This window comes from Takifugu rubripes, chromosome 10 (assembly GCF_901000725.2).
Source record: "Takifugu rubripes chromosome 10, fTakRub1.2, whole genome shotgun sequence".
NCBI classification, from domain to species: Eukaryota; Metazoa; Chordata; class Actinopteri; order Tetraodontiformes; family Tetraodontidae; genus Takifugu; species Takifugu rubripes.
Window position 1 is genome coordinate 6873515 of NC_042294.1, and position 20084 is coordinate 6893598.

Genomic DNA, 20084 nt, shown 5'->3' on the forward strand with positions numbered 1-20084 from the left:
TCTCTTGCGTCTTGTTTTTTATATAGATTTTGCCACTGTGCGTTTGTCCCGTGTCTCTAGGGCGCCCCCTCTAGTTCGGAAAGAACAATGCAGCCAATGTTAATGGTTAAGAATACCAGCAGGACACGCATCAATTATCCACCTCTGCTGCTTAAAGATTACAGATGATGGCTTTTATTTGGATGTGAATATTATTTCTTGATGGAAATATTCGTATGGCGATGCGTGTTTGTTTTTTCATCCATCAGTCAAACATTCAGCTTGATCTGTTGGAGTCCGGCCTGATTATGGTTTTCATGTCTTTTAGGAAAAGAGTGTGAAAGGTTACATATTTGCATCTAAAGAAAACCATTTTTGACAACACACGGATTAACGTGAAGGCTCCCCGAGGACGCACCTTGATGCTCCTGCCTCACATTTCAGCTTAAGTCTTTTTCATTTCTGCTCATCAAAGAAACACATGATATCACTTAGTCTTAGAAATCAAGAGTAATCTTAAAAACCTCTCTGCTGATGGCGGTCTGCGTCCATGAGGCCGGGCTTGACCCAGCGCTGAAGAACTGCCTCCATGCTGACACTGAAGCCTGTCTGAGTCCCTGACAGGAAGTGATGAATGGGACGTGCTGCAGGCTGTGATCAATTTCCCCCCACCTTGTTATGAGCATATCGACTTGTGCTCCATGTGGTCGGCTCTGGAGTCAGCGGTGGCAGCGAGGTCCAGGCACTGAAACCAAAAACAGAGCAGATGAATGTTTAAACGACAAAATAAAGCTCCGTCTGTGTGGTTTACCACCAGTTTAAATCACACCGATGCCACTCTTGACAGTTGAAATCGGTGTAATGACTTTGATAACGATAACTTTAATTCAGAAGCACATTTTAAAGCATGAAAATGACCTCTTTCACCCCTTTGTTCCCTGTCTTTGTTCCGTGTTTTGCAGAAGTAAACGATGCGATGGAGGAGGATGCCCCGTTCGTCAGAACCTGACAGTGACAGCTTCAAGGTCAAACCGAGGGAAACTGATGATGAGGGCGATGACGATGAAGGCAGGGAGAAAGGGAACCTCTCCATACAAGCGAGGGACGGTGAGTAGCTCCAAGATGAATCTATTTCACCAGCGTTGCATCCAAAAATGAACATATAATGAATCCCTTTAAAAGTATTACTGCCCTCGCTGTGTATAGTAGGAGTGCTATTAAACCTATAAAACACATATAATCTGTTTTATTTCATAACGGAGGCCATACAAATATGCTTTCTAAAAAGTATACTACAAAATTAAAAAAAATGTATTCTTACCTGAATTAGGATTTTTTTTTAAATTAAGGATAATCAAAAATAACTAGGCAAGATGCTGTTTAAATTAGTCATGTCTAATTATTGCAGTTATTAAAGAAGTTGAGATTTGCGTGGATAAATGACATCACAAGTTCGTGCTTATTATTGTGCAAATAAAGTTACGATGCCCTCTGTTAGGTTAAAAATGACTAAAATAAAGCCCCAACCGCCCCCTCCTTTTGCCCGCGTGACGTCACCCGGGTGCAGGCTCGCCCAGCGCGCAAACGGGCAGCGCACTGGGGCGTTTGCGCCATCAGGCTGCGCGTCCTTCCCAGTCCGAATGTGCGCCAAATCCACTGGGGAGAATTGCGCGTCGTCTCGGAACTCCGCGTTTGGAAGGGGGTGGAAAAAAAAGGAAAAGAAAAAGTACCGTGTCCCTTTAAAAACGTCTGACAAAAAAGCCCATATGATCCCCGAGCTCCAATCACCAATTCCTTCTCCAAAAGCAGCCTCTGCATTTTTGTCTGTCTGAATGCTACGGCAGCACGGGGGGAGAAAAGACTGAGGATAAGGCAGAAACTGGAGAAATGTGACAATTCAGCGGCGATTTTCATGGCGAGGGGGAAACTGGTGCGGCAGGAGTTATTCTGGGACTCCTCGGAGCCTCACGACGCTGGATCAAAATGGTAGGCTACGAAGAAGCGCCGCGATTTTTTTGTTTATTTTCCCCCCTGTGCGCGTGTCCCTGTTTGATCTCTTGCAAATTTGAGCCACTTAGCAGGCCGATCAAACTTAACCGCACTTGCGCTTCGCTGCGCGCACGCAACGCCGCTTGTCATCACGCGTGTTTTTGGGCGCCCGTTATCCTCCGTGGTGAAGTTTGCAACTTGCTGTCATTGCACAAGTTGGACGCCGAAGCAGCCGAGGGGTCGCGGCGGATACAATAGCTGCGGCGACGCAGAGAAGGAGTTAAATTCTTTCAGATGTTGCGCCGGAGGCTCAGGTCGCGCCTGGCGCAAATGTCGACAGGAGGAGAGAACCTAAACTGCCTCCGCGCCCTCAGACAGCGGGGCAAGTTTGCCTGTGACATCCATCGGATTCGCGCCAGCACGCAGGGGTAGATGTCACCAAGAATCCGCGATGTGCACATTCCTGTTTTCGGTAAATCCGGACGGGTTCTGCAGGGGCAGGCTAATAGAGTTGTGGGAAACGAGACCGACAGGCGGCTCTGTCTCTGGGGTCGCTCTGGGATGCCTCATTAGGAAAGCATGTGGAGCTCGATGCAGTGGTGAAGTAATCCCAGCGCGTTCACATCTGGAGGCTTGGGTTAATATCTGGGTCAGGTCAGCGGGGTTAGGTCTGGTGCTCGCTGGGTGGCTTCTGGTGGGGGGGGGGGCGTGTTTTTCGGGACTGCTGTTGATCATCTTTTTTGTGTAAGAGGGTGAACTCATCTGGTGTTTTGAGATACTTTTCACCACAGTTGGGACAAAAGTGTCCTAGATAATTCCTGCTACAATCTTTGTGGAAATAAGAGCAGATTAGTCCTTGTCATCCCCCCCACCCCCACAGCCTCACCTAAAACCTGTGGGTTTAGACCTACTGTGCATGGCGTCTGCAAAGGGATGCAGGAAACACTTGTTTTGCCAAAAATACAAGATACTGGATACAAAGCAGCTCCGAAGCATCGCTAAAGATTGCAAAACAGAGGAAGCAGGTGCAAAACAACAAAGATACAGGTGATGTAACACAACTACAAAGAGAAAACAACCTGTACAAGACACAGAACAGCACAAAACAAGATGCAAAAGGAGTGAAAAGATTCAGTTTGGCTCAAAACAAAACTGAAATGGAGACAAAGATGCAACAGAGTGCAGCTCCTCCCTGGTTCTTCCTGCACCAGGTGCTTTCACATAATCTCTCGGGGACATTCCTGCCCCCTCCCGTCTGTGGGTGCTGAGTGTGGAGACTGTCCTCGGCCCCCATGACGAGCGCAGCCGCTCCTGAGGCCTGGCAACAAACGACAGCAGACATTTTCCTGCTGCTGGTAGGAGGCCGCTCTCCATGGAGACGCAGACCTGACTGTAGGTGCTGCTAATTTATGATCCCCACATTAAGAGCAGTGCCTGAGTCTTCACAGAGCAACATTTTGGTAATGGTGGAAACAAGACTCCAGACTGGGAGGACCTTTTTTTTCTTTTTTCTTATTAACCTTTAATTGTCAGTCAGAGGTGTTCTTGGGCTGAATTCAGGCCGAACTAAGAGGTTGAAACCCTTAAAGCGGAGAATGTTAGTTCTAAAGCGCATCAAAGCAAAACGAGTTTTATTTTGTTCCATTTTAAAATAATGCCTCGTCTTTTAGGAACCTGTGCTACGTGACAGTTAGCATCGTTGGCAGCGTCGTGTGGGGGAAACAAGACTTGTTGTTTTTATTGTGCAGCAGTTATTGCGCAACGAGGCGTATACACTGTGCATAATGATGTGTGTGACAGTGGCCCTCTGGTGGTAGGCTGCAGTAAAGGAATAGGTCCAAATGGGGGGGGGGGGGGGGGGGGGCACATTAGAAGAAGGCATTGACAGTTAAGTCTTCAAGAATTTGTGATGCTTCGTTGGCGTCGCTTTAGCTTTGTTAACTCAAAGCCTGGGAAAGTGGCTCGCCTGTTTTTTCCAGGCTTTAAAGTTACCTGTCAACTCCCACAAAGACCCAGGTTGACCAAGTGCGCCCCTCTTTGTTCGACACTTCTCGAAGCTTTTCTCCTCCTCTGGTGCAAATGAGTCCCCCCCCCCCCCCCACCTCCAATGGCACGTTTCTTCCCTTTAAACTCGCCTCCACTCTGCTCTCCAGTTGGTCATTGATTACCAGTGGCCATTCAAAGCCGACGCTCCTCGTCTCCTGCTCTTTTTTTCTCTCTTCATCCTCTCTGACCTTCTCATCAAACGTCCGCCCACACACACACACACACACACACACACACAGATTCCACTGATAAGGGCCTTTTAAGTGTCTCGTGTTAGCCTCTTCTGTCGGCGTGTCATGGGATAATTAGGATATCACGGTTTTCCTCCCGTGTTATAGCCACGGTTGTGTCTGCACCTGCTTCTCCTCCCCAACAGAAACTTTTTTTGTGCCTTTTGGACGACTTCTAAGTCGGGACTTTCACTCTTTTACTCCTCTGGCCCTCGTTTTGTTTGACTTGTTGCTGTTTGCTCTCGACCGGCAGAAATACCTCACCCGGCTTGGCGTTATCCGCACGGCGGGTATTTGGAGTCTGTGAGTTCATGCACCCCGGGCAGGTGTGCCGTTTGCTCTGACAGAGCGTCGGTGTACTCCTTTGTGTGAGCAGACGCCAGCATCTCCCTCGGCAGGCGTCCTGACTCAGCACTTTTTCCCCGAGCCCACCGGCCCAGACGCACGCTTCCTGGCAGGGCTTCAGCGTGGACGCTCCTACCTCCTCCAGTCCGGCCGCTCAGCTCCAGACGAGGCGCGCTCTGACAGGCGAACCCGCGCTCCTTATCCGTGTCAAACGGCCCGTGTCAAAAAGATGCCGCTCCTGCTCTCCCGCGCCATATTTTTCTTAGCGTTTACGCCTGGTTACACTTGTTTGTCGGTTTGTCATCTGCTGTTGCGTTACCATGCAAATATATCAACATATGAAGATTAAACCTGCTGCTGCTATCAGGAAAATTGTTGGATTGGGACAGGAAACGACCTTTCAGTGAGGAGGAGGCTTTCCTGTCACTTAAATAAACCTTGATATGTCCTGTAAACCACATTTTAATGGTAAAATCTGCATGAAACCATCATCTTCTGATGGAGGAATGCTCAGTTTCCGGAGATTGAAGTCCACGTTCAACAAAACGAGAGGATTTTTAAGCCGTCTGCGTCACAGCGTTGCTAATTGACAGGATTGTGGCTCTCGCTGTCGACGTTAAACGCCAGTGTCATCTGTCGGGCTCCGCTCTGACGTGACCTCGGCGGCGAGACCACCGTGCCTCCGTCAGCTGGCAGGCATCGATTTTTAATGGCCTGGTCTTTTATTTTAATCGCAGCGCTGTAATTATCTCAGCTGGGCCTTTAAAAACCGAGTCCTTGTCACTTGTTCGACAATCAATCAGGCTCAATCGTCCCGCTTGATAACACATAATTCGAGTCGAAGCCCGTGTAAATCCCATCTTTCATTGTGTTTGGCGTGCTCCGGCGCCGCACGTGCCGGATGTCATTACCTTCGCGATTAGGATGCAGGTATGCGCACGTGGGCGCTGCAGATGGGGATGTGCAGCTACTGTATGTGCTTCCTTTACCTCAAGGTCAGCGGCGGGTGCTGATTGGATTTAGAGGAGAGGAGAGGGTTCACGCTGCAGACAGAGGAGGAATCTTCCAGCAGACACATGGGTGGATTAAAAGAAACAGGGGCCCATGGGCACAGATAAGAAGGCAGACCCCCCAACCACACACCCATACATGCAAGACTGATGAAAGACACCAAAGGCCAAACTGTCACCGTCTCGAACCATTGCCGTATCTAACGTGTACCTACGGGGCTGGTGAGGCGCTGCATAGAACCTACATTATATCCCACCGGACTGTGAGACGACGGCTGTTTTCCGACCTGTTCTGAGCCTCCGTTGCCCCCCCACAGCCTTTAACCTCACCCGTCTATGCAGCAAACTGCCGCCTGCACGTGGAAGATTCCTCATTGCACACTGACGGGTTGTTATGATGTTAGCATGATGTTAGCAACCCTCGTATCCCAGCGGTGCGCACGGCTGGTCGGGTCCAGGCTGCTGACTAGATAACACCCTGAGGGTTAAGCCACGCCTCTCACCTGCAGAATCCGCGGCTCGGCTCCTCTCGGACTGACCCTGTCTGCACCAGCGGCGAGCGGCGGGAGTTTCTGGTGAGCGCGCACAGAGGACACAGAGGCACTCATTACCCTGATGACTTTTTAATAGCCATCTGATTGGACTCTGCCTGAAATGACACGTCCTTGTCCCGTTCCGTTCGGTCGGCGTTTTACGCCCGACCCGGTCCATTTCTCACTTTCAGCAAAGCCGTTGCGACTGTGTGATCTCGGGGAGAGTTTGTGTCCTGCTTTGCGGTCATCAGTACTGATGATTACACAGGGATCTGTGTGTGTGTGTGTGTTACCATCTCTGTGCCAGTGACTGAGATGAGGCCTGACACGGTGCCCGATCTCCTTCCTCCGGGTGCCAGTCATGTCAGGCCTCGTACAGGGACCCTCGGCAGGAGGCCTGGCTGCGAGGAAAGCTGCTGAGTGTGCTCTTTACTGGGGTTGCTAGAACTCCATGGGTGGAGGTGGCAGGGACGCCCCCCCCCCCCCCCCCCCCCCCCCCCCCTTCCCCCGTCCTGCAGGGTGACGCCAGGGCAGCCAGAGATCGCTGTCTGGTGGCGTGATCTGCTTGTGATCTGACGAGAAAGGTGACTTCAGCGTGCAGGCGGGCAGTTGGACATTTGCTGGATGAGGATTTTGATGCTTCACTCGAATGTGCAGCTGGGTTTAGTTGAGGGAGCTGCATCAGAACGACCCTGTAAAGTAAAAGTTGATCCCAGTAATCTATTTAATTAGAAATAATCACTTTATTCATAGATTTTGCCTATGGATGTTATCGTTGTAATGAGTCGAACTTTGTGGAGAGTAATCCTACAGCCCGATTGGTATTTTAAGCTGAATGCTAACAGGATCCGATTAGTTTAAAAAGAGACAGAGATGTGATGAAAGAAGAGTTCATTCCGTGGGCAGAATAGCTTTAACCCCCGCGCGACTCTCTCTCTTTCTGAATGCGCAGCTTTCCTCCCTCAAACGATCGACACGACCGTGACCGCGCTCCGACATTGGCCTCTGCCTACGGTTCGGCCCGTTCACAGGCAGCCAGGCGTGGCTCTCTGCTCACTACTGGCTGTCACACACGCTGTTTGAAGCATAAACAGGGGTCTTTCTCAGGAACACAACCTTGACAGGTCGCCGGTGCTTTGCAGGTCATTTAAGAGTCCCCAATCCAGCAAGTTGGTGCCTATTTTGGGAGTAAGAAGTCACGCAAAATGCTGGAGTTAGAACCCAGAACCTCAGAACGTTGCGTCTTGACACAGTTCTGGACTGAAACCCCAATTTAGTATCATCCAGTGCACAAACCCTCAGGTTTGCTTTGAGGCTCAATTCGGTTGTGACAGAAGGGGCCCCAGATGATCCCAGTTGCCGCCTTTTATGTCTGCCGCTGCCTCTCGGCTTCATCACAGTGACCTGCCCGCTGAAATGGCAGCTTGGCGGAGGTTATCTCACATCCTGCGACTGTAGGGGCGCCCACAGACACGCGGACGCTCAAAAGTCCTAAATCGGTGGCGTGTAGTAGAAAAGGTGTGCAGGAGAAAGGTCGGCACACTGATGAAGTGACGCCGTGACTCAGGGCTTCTGGTCCAGTGCTGGTTCAACCAGTCACACCCCAGTTTATCGGTCGGCTCCTCGGCTCTTCCATTTAGCAGCCGGGGGGGGGCTGTGTACAGAACCTTGATTGATGCTCCACATTTTGTAAGTCGGTAATCCCCCCGCCTGCTGCGTTTGTCACGGGTCAGGCCAGGTATGAATAATGGATCGAGAAGCATCTGACTGGTTAAAGGCAGTGTTCCGCTCACTCTGACATTTCTGACAGAGGTGGATAATGAGAGGGGTTAAATGTGTCCCGTACTGTAGTTTGTTTGACTGGTAGTTGGATTTTCGTTGTTTGGATTTGAATGGGGTGAAAATAAGATAATAGCTCACATGAACAATTTATTACCCAAAGTTTAGTGTCTATTCTCTTTATTCGTCTCTAGTTTAGCCCACATTTTACACATTTTATTCAAAACTTTTATAGCTTAACTGGTTTTTCCCACCAACGAGAAGACTTCAGTTGCATTAGTGAGCTAACTGATGCTACCTTTTACTGTAATTGTAACAAAAATTGATTATTTGCTGCAGTTTCCTGAGGTATTTAATCATTTCAAGGACGAACTGTGCCAAATGATCCTGGTTTCTTATTTAAATGATCAAAAGAAGCGCATCTCTCGTTCCTGAAACAGACTGTGTCCATCTTGAATTGTGTCTAGACTTGTTTTAAAACTGCTGAATAGGCAACCTGTTTGCAGTCCTGGAGCAGGGCCGGGTGCAGTCCTGAAAGAGTCTCGCCTGTTTTTTCGCACAAAATTGCCTTTCGCAACGTAGAATTGAATCTTTGAGTGGTCCTATTTGAATTCCAGGAGAACTTGATTGTGATCTCCAAAGAAGTTCCAGTGTGCAACATGATCTGATTAGGGCTGCAGCAGTTTGCCCTTGGGTGATGTTTGTAGCCTCTCCCACTCCCCTCTCGTCCCGGAGTCAAAATCAGCAGCCACGAACTACGAAGCAGTCAATCTACTTCCTAATTCAGATGGGACAGATTTGCCGGATTGGGCCCAAATGCAAGTCCGTTTCCCAGCCATATCGACGTGTTTGGGAAAGCCAAAGGAGCATTTTAGCCCTGATATTCAATCATTCTTTAAAGAAGACATTAATGCAGCTCCATAGCTACATCGTGTCCTGCAAACCGAGCCTTGTCTTCACGTGTGCTTCTCTACCGCCAAGAGATGCCCAGAATGATGAATCCCCCTAATTGTTTGGAGGGTTATTTAGTATTTATTCAGCCTGGTTTCCCTAATTATTTCTCCCGACATGTTTTGTCTCGTGCATAATTCTCAATCCTCAGGGACAGTGTAGTGTGCGGGTGTGCCGAGAGAGCCGGCTAATGGGGGGAGATGGCCTTGAATACCAATGCTCCCACCACTCCCCTCATCTGTGTGTGTGTGTGTGTGTGTGTGTGTGTGTGTGTTTTTCCTTCCCCTGCGTGGCTGCACGTTACATACGCATGTTTGAGAGTCGGCACACACGCGCGCGCGCGTTAGGCCGCTCTGTCCTCGCTCACATCGCGCCTGGATCGAAACCCTGCCCTTCCTGTGCTAAAATAAACCCACCTTGGGAAGTTGAGGACCTTGCACAGAGCCTTGAGTGTTGCACCTTTTTGGATTTTTTCTTCCCCCCTCTGAATTCCGGAATTCCGTATCATGTATATTAGATATTGATTTATTCCTTTTGTACTGAGACTGAACACAAACACAAATCAAAAAGAGCTGAATTTAAAGATGAACCGGTACTTTATAGCGTTTAAAATGTAAGGTGCAGGATCACGTTACATTTAACGAGATGTAACAGCCTATACGTCCTTCTGGACTAAGGTGTGTTTCCTGTGTGTCCTGTAAAGAACCTTTTAATCGACTAAGTGATTCTCCACAGGAAAGAAGGGCTCAGCGTGATGTGGCACTCTGTTTATTGTAACGGTGATGATGGTGATGATCCACTCTGCAGGGTCTGGTTGATGTGGCACCTGCTTGTGCACTTGTTTTCTCTGTCAACCTCTTGTCCAGCATGACCTCCTCTCTGCATCTGTGCCTCCAGCTCATAGTGGAGAAGACCACAGACTTCCCCACTGCTGAGTTCTCTCTGGTGGAGGATGTGGCTCTGCACTTCACGTGTTTGATGGACAGGTTGAACGAGCAGCGCCTCTTCCAGCCTGACCTGTGCGACGTCGACATCGTCCTGGTGCGCCAGCACAGCACCTTCCCCGCACACAAGGGCGTGCTGGCGGCCTACAGCCCCTTCTTCCACTCCCTGTTCGCCCAGAGCAAGCATCTGCGGCGGGTGGACCTGTCGCTGGACGCTCTGACATCGCAGGGCTTGCAGCAGATCCTCAACTTCATCTACACCTCCAAACTGCTGGTGAGCAGTCGCACTGTCCGGGACGTGCTCAATGCTGCCACCCTCCTCCAGATGAGCGACATAGCGGCTTCCTGTCGAGATCTCATCAGCAACCACTCGCTCAGGACCTCCGCGGAAGACATGGCCAGCGGCGGCGACCCGGCCGCCGTGAAGGTGTCGCCCAGCCGATTGTACCCTGAGATCAAGCAGGAGTCGGAGCTGGGGAGAGCGTACAGGAGGGAGGGCAGCAGCCCCTTTTCTGTTCGAGTGGAGGACACAGGAAAGACGGCATCCCAGCAGAAGCCATATTACCCAAAGGAGGAGGGGCCGACAGGTGGCGCCAGCTCAGGCGTGGCATCTTTGTGCAAAGTGGAAAGGAACGGGGAAGAACCAAAGGCCGCCGATGGTCACGGCTCCTTTAACAGAGACCAGATCATAGTTGAGGTCAACCTGAACAACCAGACCCTTAACGTGTCGAAGGGGTCAGAGGGCAAATCCGCCCCGGAGACGACGGCCATCTTTGGCCGCCGCCGCGACAAAGACAGCATCTCGGAGGACGACGAGGAGAACGAGACGGAGAATGTCGGCACAGTTGGAGACGAGGAGGACGAGATCCTTAGGAGGGGGGACATGCTGGGGCAGAGCAGCGAGGACGAGGAGGAAGACGAAGAGGAAGAGGAGAACACCTTAAACATTCCCTGTTTGGAGCAGCCAGCGGCGATGGAGAGACCGCGCAGGGGGACCAGAGCTTTCGCCATGGCGGGCACCGCCGCCTCTTTGCGACAGACGCTGGCGGAGGCCACGTTGGCCAACCAGCGACAGGGCGGGAAGAGGGCGCCGGACATGGAGGCTCTGGGCCAGAAAGTGAGGCTGGAGGAGAAGCAGCATTTCCAGTGTAAGAAGTGCCCTCGCATCTTCAACAACCGCTGGTACCTGGAGAAGCACATGACCGTCACCCACAACCGCATGCAGAGCTGCAGCAACTGCGGGAAGCGCTTCCTGCTGGAGAGCGAGCTGCTGCTGCACCAGCAGACGGACTGCGAGAAGAGCATCCAGGTACAGGTAGCTTTGATCTACACGGCCTCCCGTGTACGTTGACCCCGATCGGCTGAAGACCTCTTTTTTCTTTGTCCCATTGTGTCCAAGTGCGTCACGTGTGGCAAGGCCTTCAAAAAGCTCTGGTCGTTGCACGAGCACAACAAGATCGTCCACGGCTACGCGGAGAAGAAGTTCTCCTGCGAGATCTGCGAGAAAAAGTTTTACACCATGGCCCACGTGAGGAAGCACATGGTCGGTGAGTGACAGGCGAGCCCGGGGGGCTTCCTTTTATACCCCCGCCGATTGTTGGGCAGAGAAGTTGTTTTGGGCGTCGTTTTCCTTTTCCAGCTTTTGTGAGATGCGCGTCTAATTTCGCTGCCAGGCAGAGAACTAAGATTCATTATTTCTGCAGTCAAGGGTCTCTGATTTATCCTTTTTGCTACTAATGTAGCAATAAGACGACCCTTAGGGTGCCACTTTCTAATGCTTCAGCGCCCTCTGACCGCAGTGCAGGTGTAACGGTGATGATGGTTCATTATTTAAAACCCTCGCCGTGTCCTGTTCTGTGCGTTCAGCCCACACCAAGGACATGCCGTTCACCTGTGAGACGTGCGGGAAGTCCTTCAAACGCAGCATGTCCCTGAAGGTCCACTCGCTGCAGCACTCGGGGGAGAAGCCCTTCAAGTGCGAGGTGGGAGCACGTTTTCCGCCTCCGTTTGAACGCGGTTAAATCGCCGTCCGTCGTGTGCTGACCCAAACGTTTGTGGTTGCAGAACTGCAGCGAGCGCTTCCAGTACAAATATCAGCTGCGGTCCCACATGAGCATCCACATCGGACACAAACAGTTCATGTGTCAGTGGTGCGGGAAGGACTTCAACATGAAGCAATACTTCGACGAACACATGAAGACGCACACTGGTGAGCGTTTCAGTACATTTTGGCTCTTTATTGTGTCTGAAACCGTCCCTGTGAGTGTGATGATGGAGGTTTTTCGCACCCGTTTCCCTGCAGGAGAGAAGCCGTACATCTGTGAGATCTGCGGGAAGAGCTTCACCAGCCGGCCCAACATGAAGCGCCACCGCCGCACCCACACCGGGGAGAAGCCCTACCCCTGCGAGGTGTGCGGCCAGAGGTTTCGCTTCTCCAACATGCTCAAAGCCCACCGGGAAAAATGCTTCCGCATCAGCAACCCCGCCGGCCTCGACCCGCCCCTGGCCTCGCTCGCCGTGGACTCCGGCGGCCAGGTGCAGCTGGCGATGCTTCCCGCCACATCCGCGGCCACGCCCACCACTGCTTCTAACCCGCAACCCATCCGTGGAAGCCATCTATCCTTCCCCCTGCAGCACTCCACGCCAGGGCTGCCTCCCACTCCTCATTTACCCCCACCGCCTCCTTTGTTCTGTCCCGGTAGGATAAACTCCAACAACTAACACACTTTAGTAGCATCAAAAGCACTTTTTTTTAGAGCTTTTCAGCCAACTCTTGCAACAGGAGTTCAGAAAAGAATGACTGAAAGCTACATGGAGGTCTTCAAAAATGCACCCCTGATAGAAAAAAAGATTTTATACTCTTTAATACAGTCAACAACCTCAGCTTACACCATGCTTGTCCTTCTCCAGAGCCTTGCACAACGCCTCCACTGTAGCGCCGTTTATAAAATATCCGGAATCTTCACTCGCGAGAGCAACGCAGTTTTTATTTCTGCCCATTCTCTGCCAAGATGTAGCAGGTGGTCCGACCCAGCAATAACCAAATGCCCATTTGTCTCTGATCATATGTGTGTACATGGCCAATAACCAAATCCTGCTAGCGTAACAGCTATAGTTATCAAATGTTACACAGCATTTATACTCGATCCTGCACCTTACATTTAACTAGTGATATTTAATGCTGACTGTTTTTCTTTTTAATAATTGTGGTAATGTGAATCTTGTGGCAGGTTAGGTCTGTTTGTCGGGAACTAAGAAAAGTTGTGAGGACAGTTAGCCGTACAGCGGGTAGCGTCTGTAAGGCAAGAGATGATGAGTATAAAATGTCGCATTAAGCTAATCAATGTGTGAGCTTCCTTAAGTCAGGAGGAGTAAACTGCTGACTTTTGCTTATATTAAGCAAGCGCGCTCCTCTCCTGGAGATTCGGCTTCGAAACGATATCGCACCTTCCTGCGAAGCGTGTTTGAGGCCCGGGGTACGTCCACACTCTTGCATTTTTGTTTGAAAACGTCGCATTTAAACCCGTTGTCCACACAACTCCGACCTTTACAGCAAATTGCAAACAATGTAGCAGACCTCCTTTTAGTTATAGCGTCTTTGCGTATGCCGTGAAAATGCTAATATGGATGAGGTTGATTTTCGTTTTAAAATTAAAAATGCGCCAGTGTGGACGTGCCCTCCCTAATGTAATCAAACCTGCAGTGTATTTACATTTTTTAAACTAAATGTTAAGGTCATTTCCCAGTTAATACTAAAAATATGTAGGAATTGTAGCTTCTTTTGTAACTCATTAGGTGTGCACATTTTATTGTATAATGTTAGCATTATATTAAAATGCCTAAATCTGTCAAAGAGCACCGGCAGCGATTACTTTGGGCACAGTAGAGCGCATCGCTAAAAGGGCTCACCATAATTGCTGTGATCTGTAGAAGCTGATTAAAGGTAGACACAAGCAGTTGCCAGTGAAAAAAACAAAACCAAGTGGCGCTATGTGCAATTGTGACACAGGACAACTAGAGTATCATAAAAACAAAAATGATGCATCACTTTTGAGATCTCAGAAAGGAATATTTTGGCATTGTTGAAAGTTTTATGGAGACCAAGCAAGAAGATCCAAATGATATCTGTATGTTAAATATGAAGCTAGTAGCTGGTTAGCACTGCCGAAAAAATGAATTTATTTTGAGTCATTTCAGGGCTAATCTGTAAAAAAAAGTATTTTTACTGTATGTAGCATACGATTAAATAAGGAGTCAATTAATTGTCTCCTTAATTTGCACTGCTTCAATTTGTTGAACAGTGTTTTATCCTTATGCTAAGCTAGGCTTAAAAAAAACGATCTGGCAGTTGCTGCTTCATATTTACAATGTACAGTGCCGTAAACAGGCTTTGAAAATGTCAGAATTATTCCTTTCTGTCATTTCAGTCAGATAATCCAAAATGATCCTCTGTGCACTGTTGATGCACTTCTGCTCACTTTATCTATCATCTACACGTGTAGCATTAACCTGTAAATATTGTTGTCTCTTCCTTGTGATTCATTCCTTATGTTTACATTTAGAGAGTCAGTCGAATGTCGCCCCCTGTGCGTCGTTGTCGGTACTACAATAAGATTTTCTAAGGGCGTTATGCTTCGCGTGGTTTTAATTTTAAAGACACTTTTAAGCACCTTAGTGTCCAGTTTGCCACAATTAGATTAGGGCCACATCAGATGTTGGTTGATGGTACTTTACGACGTGTCTTTTTATGCATTCATTTGCTACTTTTGTACAGGGTCTCACCTGAGATGACCCTCTAAATGTAAATGATCTGTTCCTTGTATTCTGGCTATGGTGGTTGCAGATCAACCCACTGGACGGGTGACTCTTTTAGACCGGACGAGTCAAAATCAAGTAATTTCCCTGCTTTGAGAAGCACTAAGCTGGCATAGTGTGGTCAGAACAAGCTAACCGCCTTATTGTGCAAAGGGATTTGAATGTTGTTGGTGCAGGTGTTAGCTGTAGGGAGTAGTAAAGGATGAGAAATAGCAGTTGATGCTACTGATTTATGCACTTTGAATTTGACTAACTTTAACGTGGGATCGTGTGCAGTACTGTAGGTAGTAGGGAAAGAGTACGAGGAAGTAGAATCCAAATTTTATGTTTCAAAGTGCCATGTGTCCTCGCGGATGACCAAGACACATGGTAATACGGTTTTATTATTATTTTTATTAAAATTGGGTGGGAAAAAAATAGCAATATGTAAGCTGCCAAAATGATAAAATAAGATATTAATGGTGAGCACTTTATAGTTTAGTTTGGCTGGCAGGTTTTTTCAGAAGGAAATATTATAACATTAAATAATAATCCACTCACTTCCTGTTTGAGGAGCAGTAATTGACGGCATGCAGGGGCCATGTGTTGAAGGCCAAAACTTATGTAATAGAGGTTCATTTAGTTTATTTTGTCACACTTCAATCTATGCTGACAATACTTACGTAGTTGTTATAAAAGTCAAAGTCGATACAGCAGCGTGATTATGGCTGTTTCTTCCTCTTGGATTATTTAATAACCTGAAGACTTCCCTAAATATCAGTATCAGAGACACATTTACATTTAGCTGATGTAATATTACGCAGTGACATAGAAGTTTTTTTTTTCCTTAGAATTGCCGCCTTTTATGGAAATTAGCCAAATTGTTCTATACTAAGGCTAACGGCCAAAAGCTTGCACTAAATTAGGTAAAGGCGATCCTGACCTTTTCCTTGAACGAGGGTTTGCTCCTGATTAAGTGGGTGCCTAGATACCACGTCGCCTGGTTGTATAACGTGGCCGGCTGTACAATTTGTGACTTCCAAGTTGGGTCTCCATGGGATAGTGTCCCCTCTTGTTTGGGGTTTAGCTGCCAGACTCCAAGCGTGGCCTTCAGCTTCACGAAAAAGGTTTTCATAGCAACAAAAGCTTTTGCTGATCAATGCTAGCGGTGAGAGTGCACTGAGAGTGGGTCAGAATTTCAAGAAACAAGTCATTTTTTCAGGAAAAAAAAGGCTTTTTGGAGAATGAAAGAAATGTTTGGTTTTTTTTTATTCTGTTTTTATCTGCACACGCTTGTCGTTTAAAAGAACACACACAACAACAAAATCAACATTAGGAGGCAAAAGATGCTAGAGTCAGCAAATAATGTTAGCTCGATTAGCTTAAAAGTAGAAAAGCTATCAAATCAACACATTGATTGGTATCAAAATTCACTGTTCTCAGTGTGTGGGCTTCATTAGAGCTTAACATAGGGGAAATAAATCTAGTTTGCATGTAAGATTTGATAAAATGTTTAAAGAAATTACCCTAAAGGTGACTTTTTGAGATATACGTGATAATAACAGTAGGTGCTGACGCCATAGTCGGCTCAGATGTATTACCCACGTACCCGCTACATTCTCCTGATTTTTTCACACTGCAGTTGTGTTAAAAAATAATCATATATGTACCATAATTTGCTGATTCTCTACTTCATAATGTAAACACTGTCTTAGTCAACTCTGGTGTACCATGTGTAGGCAGTAGTCGTCAAATTCAGCTATATGAAGGACAAAAAAACATAAGAGGACAATAGTGTCTAGAGGTGCTACAACATTAGAACGTATTTTCTGTCTTATCTTGTATTATTAACCCGTGTTTACTGTCTGTAACACCGCAGAAATCATTTCAATATTAAACAGTATAGTTATATTATTGCAAAAAAAGGTTGTGTGGTGTGTTTTTGCTGAGGAATGCACTCGTCAGCACACGATTATTAGTCAATTTTAATGTCAAAAGCAGAGAAAAATGGTGTCAACAGGTTACAGGCGGATGAAAATCACCAAAACTCAGATATAGAAAAATCGAAACTACCTCTGCTCAGTGTTAAACCAGGATTAGCAGCTTGATTAGAGCCAATTGAAGGTATAAAACAAAGGAAACGGCAAAGGCAGTTTGCTGATAAGAGAGAGAACATAGTCTACAGAATGTTTCACATCTTGGTGAGTCTCAGGGTGTTGAGGCGGACCCCCAGAACGGTGGCCCCTGAAGCATACTGGATTTCTCTGAGGATCCCGGTCCATTTCTTCTGTGTCTCATCATATCTAAAAGAGCAAAAAAGAATTAAAAAAAGAGTGGCTTATTTTAAAAATAGTAGCTTTAAAATTGGAAGAAGAGAGGTTGGTTTTCCATTTGTCCCACCTCCAGATGTCATTCATTTCCTTGGGAACTAGCTCGTCGCTGTCTTCCAGAGGCATCATGCCGAAGCCTCCTACAGCGTACAGAGAGTCGGCCAAAGATACCAGGTTTACCGAGCTGCGCTCCTGAGGAAACACGGTGGACTCGGACCACCTGGGAGGAGGAGAAACACGACTCAGTCAGGCGTAATCGATCGGGCGATACTCCGCTGTGTACGGGAATATCGATCCAAGGAGCCGAATGTCTGTCCGTCAAAGGAAACAACCAAAATATTTGCATCCATGGTTGCATCTTTTTAAACTTTAATGCTGCAAACGTGCTGAATTATAGCTGCTTAGTAACTTAAAAATAATAACTTTCAGGCTACTGTAAAAATATTTAGGAACAGCAATCTCACAATCACTGAAGGGGACCGGTGTTGGTATTTTTAATGAAATAAGTTATTTGTAGCTAACGTTGGAGTAGCTTTGTGCTAATTTGGCAACTTCTTGGCCTTTTCAAGGCTCTCACTTGTTAGATTTGATGTCGTACACCTCCACGGAGTCCGTCAGCCCCGTGTCCGTCACTCCCGCCGCTACGTATATTTTGTCCTTGTGAACGACGGCGCCGAAGAGAGAGCGCGCGGTCGTCATGGGCGCGAGCTCCTTCCATTCGAAACGCTTAGCGTCGTACGCGCACACCTTTTTCAGGCAGCTCCTTTAAATTGAAGACAAAATGTAATCTAAAAACAAATGAAATGTTCTTATTTTGGGATATACACCAGCAGACTGAATACTCACTTGTTGTCCCCTTTCCCTCCGAGGACGTAAACAACATCGTTATGTGATACGGTTGAATGTCCGTATACCGGATAGGGAGATGGATCCGATTCACCCCATTTAAAAGATCTGTTTGAATAAAAAGGAATTGGTAGATTAGTTGTGTCCTTATGATCCACGTGAGCTTCTGGACTCACTGTCTGTCATAGACCAGGACAGAGTCCAGGGTCTGCTCCTGGTCTTTCAGCTCCCTCCCGCCCACAACAAAGATGGAGTTCTCAGCCTCAGCAAGCCCGAACAAGAAGCGAGGAGACGGGACGGGAGGCATCGCCATCCAGTCGGCAGTGACGGGGTCGTACTGAGGCCAAGAGAGACCAACATCATTGTTAGCGTCTCCAGAGCAGTGTTTAAAAAGTCCTTTTAGGAGCCGTTTCCTACCTGGAGGAAGTAGGAGCACAGTGGATCCTCTTTGTTCTGCTCATCGTAGAACAGCCCCCCGGCCGCGAAGATCTGGTTCTCCCTGGTGACCAGGCTGTTGTGATTCTTGGGAATCTGCGTGGAGAGCGACGCTAAAAAGCAGTCGTTCCCGGCCGGGTCGTAGGCCACGGCACCCGTGTCGTTGACCATCAGGATCAAGTCTCTGACAAACATCCCGAACCGCAGGCTGTCATTCAGGATACCTGGCAGAAGGCCTTCTTCTTCTTTGTCTCCGTCGTTCTCTGCTCCACCTCCTTCCTTGCTTTTGCTTTTTTTGACATCTGGCATTTTGCCGGTGTGGGCGTCTCTGACCAGCTGAAGCTTCTCCCGCAGCTCAGGGTTCGAAGCGATAAGCTTGTGTTTCTCCACCGCCTCCTTCAGGTAATCCTCGGTCACCAGACGCAGGCGGACACAATCAAGCAGGCCCGGAAGCTCCTTCTCCCTCTGCTCTGTGTCCCGGGACACCCAACTCATCAGGGCTTCAAAAACCGTCTCCTCTGTCTCCACGCTAAGGTTGTCATTGGATAAAATGGCCGCCAGCTCACTGGGAAGCAGCTGGAAGAAGTCCTCGTCTCTGGAGATGAGCTGGAAGCGCTCGCAGGCATAGTTCCTAGCGGAGATGGCCAACCGGGGACAGTCCAGCATCAGACCGAGTCTGAAGACGGCCAGGCAGTTGCTGAGGCTCAGGCGCTTCTGCAGGAAGGACACACACACGGTAAAAATCGAAGGGATCTGGTACATGTTAGCGACAGCGAAGATATCCTGGACGTTGTGCTCCGTCACGTTGATCTTGGAGGTGTATAAGTATTTCAGGATGAGTCCCATGACCCCCGGTTCCACGTCTTCCAAGACAATCTCTTTCTTTTTGCTCTCCTCCAGGTCCGACAGGAAGATGGCGCGGAAGTAGGAGCTGCAGGCGCACAGGACCAGCCGGTGGCAGGGGAACTCCTTGTCCTTGATCTTCAGGACGCAGTCCACCAGCTTGTCATTCTCCAGCAGGTCGTACAGGCCATCCTGGAGCAGCGTCTGCTGGTACACCCTCGGCTCGTCCGTCGGGTTGATCGGCAGTGCCATCGTTCCTGGCGGGCGGGGAGTAGAGACTAGCCTTTGAGTCAAGTAACGCTGGATCTGCTTTGCAGTCAAACTGCCCTCGTTTCTCGCCCAGAAAGAAGATTCGGAGGCAGAGTCAGTCAGCTGCTGGCTATCACCGGCTGAACAGCAGCAGAGCCCACCTCCCTCAGCTGTCCTGAGCCCTCAACTCCACTCCAACTGGCACGCTATTTATAGCAGCAGCACTCGGCGCGGAGCTGGGGGGGGGCTTCATTCTGGAATGAAATGCAATATCAATCAACTCTGAGGCAACTTTGTCCACAGGAACATCCACCCAATCTCAGACAGCTGACTTAATGCTTCACGGTCTCGTCCCTGAGTCACGAGAGGCCCGGAACCGTTGTGGTGGGCTTCCCCTGCTGGTAACTGGCGGTAGTGTTCTTTCAAAAAACAAACGCATCATTTTTTTGTTTTACATTCAAGAAAAGCTGAAATCCAAGGTCCATTTGTCATGCTCGTGGATGACATCATCGTCCTGGTTTGAATTTTCTGGCTTATCATCGGTGCACCATTGTTCTATTTTTATATCTCATCCTGCGCGGTTGGTGAGTCAGTTATACGTGACAAGTGTTTGAAGAATCTCCAGCGATGAGGCACCAAAGTAATATTAAACTTCTAATCCCTTTTTAACAACACAACACCTCATCATCGTCATGACAGGAACACATGGAGACCCAGAAAGATCAAAATTCAATGATCAAAGTAACATTTTATTATAACGGTCGCTACAATGTTCATTTTT

General features: G+C 48.3%; 2 protein-coding genes across 4 annotated transcripts; one reads left to right on the forward strand and one right to left on the reverse strand.

Annotated features, from left to right (window-relative positions):
- Window positions 1-1435: 1435 nt before the first annotated feature.
- Window positions 1436-16525, forward strand: zbtb47b (zinc finger and BTB domain containing 47b). Of its 3 annotated transcripts, none has more exons than XM_029842656.1 (6): window positions 1436-1965; window positions 9729-11121; window positions 11206-11353; window positions 11673-11788; window positions 11871-12015; window positions 12109-16525. In XM_029842656.1, the coding sequence occupies exons 1-6, from the start codon at window positions 1892-1894 to the stop codon at window positions 12525-12527; spliced, it is 2295 nt and encodes a 764-aa protein (XP_029698516.1). In that variant the 5' UTR covers window positions 1436-1891; the 3' UTR covers window positions 12528-16525. The 3 variants fall into 3 exon arrangements, with proteins under 3 accessions (XP_029698516.1, XP_029698517.1, XP_011606241.1); XM_029842657.1 differs by having other exon boundaries at window positions 1438-1965; window positions 9729-11115; XM_011607939.2 differs by having other exon boundaries at window positions 1440-1965; window positions 9760-11121.
- A 42-nt stretch (window positions 16526-16567) lies between these two features.
- Window positions 16568-19895, reverse strand: klhl40b (kelch-like family member 40b). The gene is made up of 6 exons (XM_003967991.3): window positions 18194-19895; window positions 17953-18113; window positions 17777-17884; window positions 17508-17693; window positions 17001-17150; window positions 16568-16903 (listed from the first exon to the last, which is right to left on the reverse strand). The coding sequence occupies exons 1-6, from the start codon at window positions 19304-19306 to the stop codon at window positions 16792-16794; spliced, it is 1830 nt and encodes a 609-aa protein (XP_003968040.1). The 5' UTR covers window positions 19307-19895; the 3' UTR covers window positions 16568-16791.
- Between the last annotated feature and the right edge of the window lie 189 nt (window positions 19896-20084).

Coding starts and splice junctions, on each gene's coding strand:
- zbtb47b (XM_029842656.1), top strand. CDS start 1,892: ATGGCGAGGGGGAAACTGGTGCGGCAGGAGTTATTCTGGGACTCCTCG. Junction 11,122..11,205: donor AGAAGAGCATCCAGGTACAG/GTAGCTTTGATC, acceptor ATTGTGTCCAAG/TGCGTCACGTGTGGCAAGGC. Junction 12,016..12,108: donor ACACATGAAGACGCACACTG/GTGAGCGTTTCA, acceptor GTTTCCCTGCAG/GAGAGAAGCCGTACATCTGT.
- klhl40b (XM_003967991.3), bottom strand. CDS start 19,306: ATGGCACTGCCGATCAACCCGACGGACGAGCCGAGGGTGTACCAGCAG. Junction 17,885..17,952: donor GTCCTGGTCTATGACAGACA/GTGAGTCCAGAA, acceptor TTATTCAAACAG/ATCTTTTAAATGGGGTGAAT. Junction 17,694..17,776: donor GGAGGGAAAGGGGACAACAA/GTGAGTATTCAG, acceptor TTCAATTTAAAG/GAGCTGCCTGAAAAAGGTGT.